This window comes from Salvelinus alpinus, chromosome 12 (assembly GCF_045679555.1).
Source record: "Salvelinus alpinus chromosome 12, SLU_Salpinus.1, whole genome shotgun sequence".
Classification (NCBI taxonomy): Eukaryota; Metazoa; Chordata; class Actinopteri; order Salmoniformes; family Salmonidae; genus Salvelinus; species Salvelinus alpinus.
This window is the reverse complement of record NC_092097.1, coordinates 14,356,070-14,364,116: the sequence shown is the minus strand read 5'-3', so window position 1 is coordinate 14,364,116 and position 8,047 is coordinate 14,356,070. Positions and strand designations below refer to the sequence as shown.

General features: G+C 41.4%; 1 protein-coding gene across 1 annotated transcript; it reads right to left on the bottom strand.

Moving 5' to 3' along the window:
- Positions 1 to 278: 278 nt before the first annotated feature.
- bhlhe40 (basic helix-loop-helix family, member e40) lies at positions 279 to 4,300 on the bottom strand. The gene is made up of 5 exons (XM_071335129.1): positions 3,855 to 4,300; positions 3,663 to 3,726; positions 3,414 to 3,521; positions 2,576 to 2,699; positions 279 to 2,416 (listed from the first exon to the last, which is right to left on the bottom strand). The coding sequence occupies exons 1-5, from the start codon at positions 3,929 to 3,931 to the stop codon at positions 1,560 to 1,562; spliced, it is 1,230 nt and encodes a 409-aa protein (XP_071191230.1). The 5' UTR covers positions 3,932 to 4,300; the 3' UTR covers positions 279 to 1,559.
- Between the last annotated feature and the right edge of the window lie 3,747 nt (positions 4,301 to 8,047).

Here is an 8,047-nt window from a genome sequence, read left to right as displayed (position 1 = left end):
AGGTTGTAGCAACTTCATGATGGGTATAGTGAAAATTCTAGTATCATGTACAGTAGTAGCCTTGATCTATCAATGTTACATTGAACTGAGTGAATGGAGTATGAATAACAGTAATCCAATATGCTGTAATAGAAAAGGCCATGCTAATGAATGTAAAAAAAAAAGTGTCCTCCCTCATCTTAAATGGCACTGACCGCCACTGGATGAGAAGCCAGTTTGGGTTGCTTTGATGTGCAACATGCTAAAGTGTTCTACCAAGATTCCGACCCAAACACTTATTTCCACAGGGGAAAAAACATCTTTATTAATATCTTTAAAAATGTATGTCAACAATACTAGACAAAATATGTACAACAAGCAACCATCTGTTAGATCCTAAAATACAAATCCAAGTACCTCGTTCTATATAAAACTAACATTTTGCCTTAACGTTACATTCACTCTCCTCTCTTTGCCACAGACTCAATAATTAATACAAATACAGTTAGACATCCGCCGTAATTGTTGTCTGCTATAAACAAGTAAAGGCAACAGCATAAACTTAGATCAGGACTGAAATTGACCAGACGAGAAATTAATAATGAGCATGATGCAAATCAGGTCTAGCACAATGCTATGTACACATTCTCTTGGCATACAGCAAAATGGCCAGCTAAAACTCTCTCCTTCTAGTCACAATGAAAATACACTCTGTAGGTCATGTATCAAAAATAGATATGTACAAGTAGTATAAACAAAATAATTACAAGACATTACCTCACAAGAACTACTTGCACGAATGGTAGTGAGTTACAAACTCAAAACTAAAATCACTTCTGTATTTACATCATGAGTGACGCAGATCAGGTCCTGTGACACCATCCTGACTTGTTTAAAGAATAAAAATCAATTTAGCTGCAAGGTACACTTGGTGGGTGAAGAGGGAGCAATGATTTTGTGACTACCCTGGTCAACATAAACCAGAGACGTATTTGGTAGCGTTCTAGTCTAAAGGACGGTCTGTTGCAGTTTCAGTTTCAACCTCCAGTGACAGGTTTACAACACGTAGAAACTCAAGCAGCATCTACAGGGGTTTCGTTACAATTCTTACATTCATTATAGACCGATGTGTGCAAAGGGCAGGTCCGAATGGCTGGGGGCTGTGCTGTCTGCGCATCACATTCTGGGTTTAACTCTGAGATTAAACAGAAGTGCAGAGAAACCATCCCCACGGTAAGTCTCACCCTGAAACACTTTTGTCATGTCCTGGTGTAGACCATCTCTTTACAGTTACTCAGAACTTTGCAACAGGTCATATCTGAGCCTCTAAAGGGACTGAGCTTCAGCGCTGACTGGCTCCAAGGCTCCTCTCAGTGTATGGATGCTAGCTTGGAGGGCGGTGGCTACTGTGTTTGTCTGTAACAGTTGCTGTTTGCTCTCAAAGGGAGAATGTGGGCTGAGGGGTGAAACAGCTGCTTGCTGGTGCTCTCGTCTTTGTTTTCCCATTCCCTGGATGCCTTCCAGCAGGCGATTCATTCAACACAAATATTCATAGAGCAGGGTGCAAACACAAAATTGTATCAGTCTTTGGATTCCAAGTTCATGGGGGGGACTTGTTTTAAAGCCTGGAAGAGAGCTGGTGAATCCATAGGTATCTGGTGGTGTGCCGGGGAACCTGGCCTGGGCGACATTACCAGGTTTTGGGGTAGTTTCTCTGGAGACAAGCTGGCTGCAGAACCACTCATGCCTGGGTACAAAAGGGGCATGCCCCCTTGGTACCAGCACTTCTCCAGCATGGGCCATGCTGCAGCCATTTGGGGGATGAGGTAGAAGGGCATGCAGAGTGGGGTCTGGTGTTGGGAGAAGCTCATGTAGCTTCCGTGGCTGCTGACCACCTGTCCAGAGGAAGACTCATCCTCTGAGGAGTCAGCTCTTAACCTCTTGATCTGGGGCTCATCACCCTCCTGCTTGATGCCACCTCCTGCCATCCTCTCAGCCACATCATACTTGAGCTCCCCCTCCTTGCCGTAGCAGCTTGTGCGTTGGCCTTTGGGGTCCCGTTTCTCGTGTTCCCCTCCATAGCCGCTGTCAGTGTCTGTGTCACTGCCACTCTGCTCCCCATGTCCGTGGGGGTATGTCCTTTGAATGACAGACACAAAGTTCTTGGTGTTACCCTCGTTGCCCTTAGGCGGATGACCAGCAGGCTTTTCCATGCTCTCGACGGGTTTGTGGGTAGACTCTTCTGGCTTGGGCCTGGGTGGACCCTGGAGCACCTCTGATGCTACTTTCTGGAGATGGCTGATCATGTGGGAGGGGGTCAGGTGGTCTTTGCTGCTCTCCTGGTTAGCCAGGTACTGGAGGACCTCCTTAGCACAGACGTGGAAACCAAGGCGGAACATCTCCTCGCTGTTCTCTGAGCTAACACTGCTCTGATCACCTGTGAGAAACAAAGTCATATCAGATATATTCAATAATACTACAGTTTTGGCAATGAAACCACCGTCTCGATGGTATGTCAATAATAAATAATACTATTGATCGGGGGGAATAGGGTGTAGCCCATAATAAACAGTGTATCTCACGGTGTCAAACTTACTGATTTGCATGCCATTCTGTAATGCAATGATTTTCTGCTGCTGCTGATCCAGGAGAGTGCTCAGGGCTTTCACATGCTTCAGGGTGAGTTCCAACACCACAGCTTTCTCCAAATGGCCCAAAGTCTAAAACAGGAAAACCTTCCATAAGCATGTTGATCTTTCTTATGTAACACTTTCAGCAGCTGAACAAAGGACACACCACCACAGGGGGGAAGGCAGGGAATCGCACACACCAACATTCAAACACAATGCAATAACTATAACTTAAAAGCATAGTTGATCAATGTACTATTTATGTAATATGTATTGTTTTTAAAGGCTTTGTGTCAATATGTGTAGGCAGTTAAATCAATTAATTATAATTAGCCAACCTTTTCAGTATGATAATATGAACAAGTATTGATATAATAATAATATTCATAATAAAACACATTTACAAAAGGCAACAGTAAACACCTCCTCCCCCACAAATGATGCAGATTTCAGTTAATTACTATAGCTCCCGCCTTGGGCCACTCAATCAGTCTAATTTTGTAAATGACGGGATCTCTATGGCAAAGAGCATAATTCACCCACGTTTTGTCAACATCGGCCCCGTGCTGTCTAAGATATCGCGTTTAACATACGATCGAACGAACGGACTGCCTGAGACAGATCGACAGTCTCCTCCCGATTTCATCGTGGGGGATAATTATGAGGTAAAAAATCGAATAATAATTTTAAATGTCAGACTAATCAAGGCATCGATTCGACAAAAACAAATGAAACATGAACCAGGTGGCGCTAGACCTTTTGCATTGCTATTACATAGTCAGTACACATTAAAGTCGTACTCACTGCAAGTTTGAGATGTTCTGGCAATAAATCCTTCAGTTGGGCAATGCATTCATTGATTCTGTCACGTCTTTTCTTCTCAATCAATCGGTGGGGTAACTTGTACGACTCCTGCGGGAAAACATGCATACATTTGTAAGTCAATGTGTAACATATATTCAATATGGAATAAGAATGAATATATTACCAAAGATGAACATGTTGTTTTAAACTAAATGAACAAAATGTTTAAAGTAAAGAACTGTAGCATACCTTACTGTCTTCCCCGCGCTTCAACCCCCGTCGGGGTTTGTACACGTACATTGGGAAATCCATTCTATAGGACAATGCGAATAAAATATTGATAAGAAATCATGCTTAATGTTATTTATTTATTTACACAACAATACCAGGTTGTTTTGCATGTTATAATGCATAAATTACCAGCTGTTTCTGGGGACTTACCCTTGCATGTCTGCCATCTCCAGCAACTGGTGTTTTGCCATACAAGGAGGAGGTTGTGCACTTGTAATCCTCTCCATTTTGCGTCTTTATTAAATCCAAATATTGGTCTTCAAAAAATGAAACCTTAAAAATAGGCTTCTTCAGATCTGTTTCAGCAAATAAGAAATAAATATTTTTCTTCTTCTTCTTGCTATTATTGTTATGTTCTTCTATTCAATAGTTAACACATTTTTTTATAAAGAATAATCTTTCAACAAGCTATTGCTTTGCAGACTGTCAAGGTGATGGTGTCACTCTGAGATCCAAGCACAGCAATGGTTTAGAAGCTCCACTCCCGGGTAAATGTGTGAGAGAGGAGTAGTTTGGTCTACGTGTTAAATAAACCCTGTGACAAGACAGTCTCTCAGTTGGATAGCTGACCTACCTCCGTCACATGAGCCTCACGTGTTGGACGGCGCTTCCAACCCATCCCCTTTCTGTGCGATCTGCACGAGAATGGCCCTCCCTCTTATTTTAGCGGGCTGGGTTTATGCATCATTGGCTGTGTCACGTGTACCACCATGCTACAGCTACGCCACGAGACTTTAAAACAACTCTAGGCGGAACGTGCAAGTCGACCATGTTTACTAGATAGAGAGTAGGGCAGAATTCCTTCCATACACATTAAAGCCCAATCGATTTGTTCTTTATGAAGGCTACTGGCATGTTGTACATTCTGCCAACTGTACTTTCATGTACAACTTCCATATGCAGAATAATGACATAGGCCTATAGACTAAGTGTACAAAACATTAGGACCAAGGTTCCTCTTTCCATTACATATACTGACCAGGTGAATCCAGGTTAAAGCTTTGATCCCTTATTGATGTCACTTTAAATCCATTTCAGTCAGTGTAGATGAAACGGAGGAGACAGGTTAAAGAAGGATTTTTAAGCCTTGAGAAAATTGAGACAAGGATTGTTTATGTGTGCCATTCAGAGGGTGAATGGGCAAGACAAAATATTTAAGTGCCTTTGAACAGGGTATGGTAGGTAGTAGGTGGTTTGTGCATCAAGAACTGCAATGCTGCTGTTTTTTTCATGCTCAACAGTTTCCGTGTGTATCACGAATGGTCCATCACCCAAAGGACATCCATCCGACTTGTCAAAACTTTGTGAAGCATTGGAATCAACATGGGCCTGGAACGCTTTCGACCTTGTAGAGTCCATGTCCCGATGAATTGAGTCTGTTCTGAGGGCAAAAGGGGGTGCAACTCTATATTAGGAAGGTTTATAACTTATTATAGGACAGTGGGAATTGGAAAGTGCATAGCCACAGTTAGAAATACAAATAAATAACAAATAAATACAAATATGTGAACTAGGCCTTTATTGTGACTGTATGAGTGAACAAAAATACTATATATTTTTTTAACTTATTCTTTAAAAAAATGTAAGGAAACTAGGTCAGACCTTCTATGGCTAAATGTTATTACAATTGAGAAAACATCCACAGAAAGTCATTTGCAGGGAAGAACACACATTTCCATTCTGGTGTAGCCTCCTATTCAATTTGTGTGAGTGTGAAAGTTAAAATAAAAATGTATCTTTTGTTTACACTATTATGTTTAGTAGGTTTTCAGTTATAGGTTTAGATAAAGCCTATATATATGTAGGCCTATGTCCATGACAAAAATCCCCAATAAACCAAACCACCCAACCTAATAGTACAGTCAATAATGTATGTAGGCTATTACATAATGACACAATAATAACACAGTAATGCCACGTGGGAGTAATTATTTGGTGGCACATTGCCTGTTTTATTTTCTCCACGCTGATCTGTATTCTTGCATGTGCCAATAGGCTCAGAATTGACATGGTGTCCACACACTACCCATTTGCGTGTGCGTGTGCACGTGCACCTGCGAAGGGATGAGTCTTGATGCTGTAGATCGGTTTGTTGTTGCCGGCTGCACCAAGGTGTCACGTTGAGCTCCTCATGGCCACGCGAACAGAGACCAGAGGTGATTTAAGATCGCTTGAATGTTTACTACGGTGTGGAACAGTTTGTACTGAACGTCACATTTCCCCAAAAAGTTATTGAACAGAATGAGGTACGTTTGCTCCAGTTTGATGGGTGTGGCAAGGTATGGCTTGAAGCAATGAGTGACGTATTTAAAGAGCAGTGGCCATTCTGACAGCGTTTCCCAACCCACAACCTCCCCATTTTTCAACTGATCGTTCAGTACAGCATCGTTTCCATTCAATTGAATGTTCCAGATTGTAAAAACGTACAGAACGAAGCCCTGATCCCTGCTGTCATTCTCTATGTCTCAGCTCTATAGTGTAAGTACTCATCATGGATATAATCGTTTTAGCATGAACATTGTCATTGAGGGCTTCCACCATTTTAAAGTAGTCAAAGTAGTCAACTGAGTGGGGATTCCTATGGGTGGTGGCCTCAGTAGCACTGCCCATGCTGTCACAGGTGCTATAATAGAGTACCACAGTATGAGTCATAATACCCATAAAACCTAGCGGTCAAACAAGGAAATGGTTCCAATCTGTTTTCCACCATTCATTTTTCCCATAAGGGATTTTAGAAACACTTAAAATAAGGGCTGTGTTTCGTGTAGGCTTACCCTGGCGTGACGTTTTGATAACCATGTAAATCTCTCTAGGATAAGGTGACTTTTATCAATATATTTGCCTGTATTTGATTTGATTTGTATTTACCTCCCAAAAATGAAATGCTAATTAGCTGCTAATGATGATGATCTGGACGAGCCTGCCGAATCGAGGCAAAGGTAAGATTCTCTAGATTAACTATCAATTTTTATATTTTTATTTATTTTTTAGGGGGTAGATCAGCTTTAATATTGCGGATTGTAGCTTCTAATGTTACCTACATTTAGTAATTAATAAATTAACATTTCTTTAAATTCACAAGTCTGTGAACTGTCTTGTGCAAGTTTTAAATTGACACAAAACCTGTTAGCAAAGGTGTCAGATAGAGATGACATGCAGGAGCTTGCAGGGATTGTAGTCTTGTTGATGTCTACTTTGATGCTAATTATCATTTTTGAATCTGAGAGTAAATAGAGCCGAATATATTGATAAAAGTCACCTTGTCCGAGAGAAATTTACATGGTTATCAAAACGTCACACCAGGGTAAGCCCACATGAAACATAGCCCATATTTTAAAGTGTTTCAAAAATTCACTATGGGAAAAATGAATGGTGGAGAAACGATTGGAACCATTTCCCTGTTTGGTTTTATGGCTATTATGACGCCTCTACGGTGGGGCTCTATGGCACGGATATAAAGATGAGTCCTCTATTTCTATGAGATGAGCGTGCCTGTCTGCCTAGTGGCCACACAGCATACACACTTACAGTATGTCCCCAGCAATGACAACATATTTTCATGGACGTTAATTGTAAATAGCCTAGTAGGCTTATACTGTAAGATGTGCACATGTCTGGACGATATACAGTGCATTCAGAAAGTATTATGAATTTTGTTACGCTACAGCCTTATTCTAAAATGTATTACATTGTTTTTTTCCCCTCAATCTAAACACAATACCCAGTAATGACAGAGCAAAAACAGGTTTTTAGAAATGTTTGCAAATTTATTACAAATAAAATACTGAAATACATATAAATTAGTATTCAGACCCATTACTCAATACTTTTTTGAAGGACTTTTAGCAGCAATTACAGCCTTGAGTCTTCTTGGGCATGACACTATAATTTTGGCACACCTGTATTCGGGGGGCTTCTCCCTTTCTTCTCTGCAGATCCTCTCAAGCACTATCAGGTTGGATGGGGAGTGTTGCTGCACAGCTATTTTCAGGTCTCTCCAGAGATGTTCGATCGGGTTCAAGTCCGGGCTCTGGCTGAGCCACTCAAGTACATTCAGAAACTTGTCCCATTCAGATAGCCACTCCTGCGTTGTCATGGCTGTGTGTTTAGAGTTGTTGACCTGTTGGAAGGTGAACCTTCACCCCTGGCTGAGGACATGAGTACTCTAGAGCAGGTTTCATCAAGGATCTCTCTGTACTTTTCTCTGTTTATCTTTCCCTCGATACTTACTAGTCTCCCAGTCCCTGCCGCTGAAAAACATCCCCACAACATGATGCAGCCACCACCATGCTTAACTGTAGGGATGGTGCCAAGGTTCTTCCAGACGTGACACTTGGCATTCA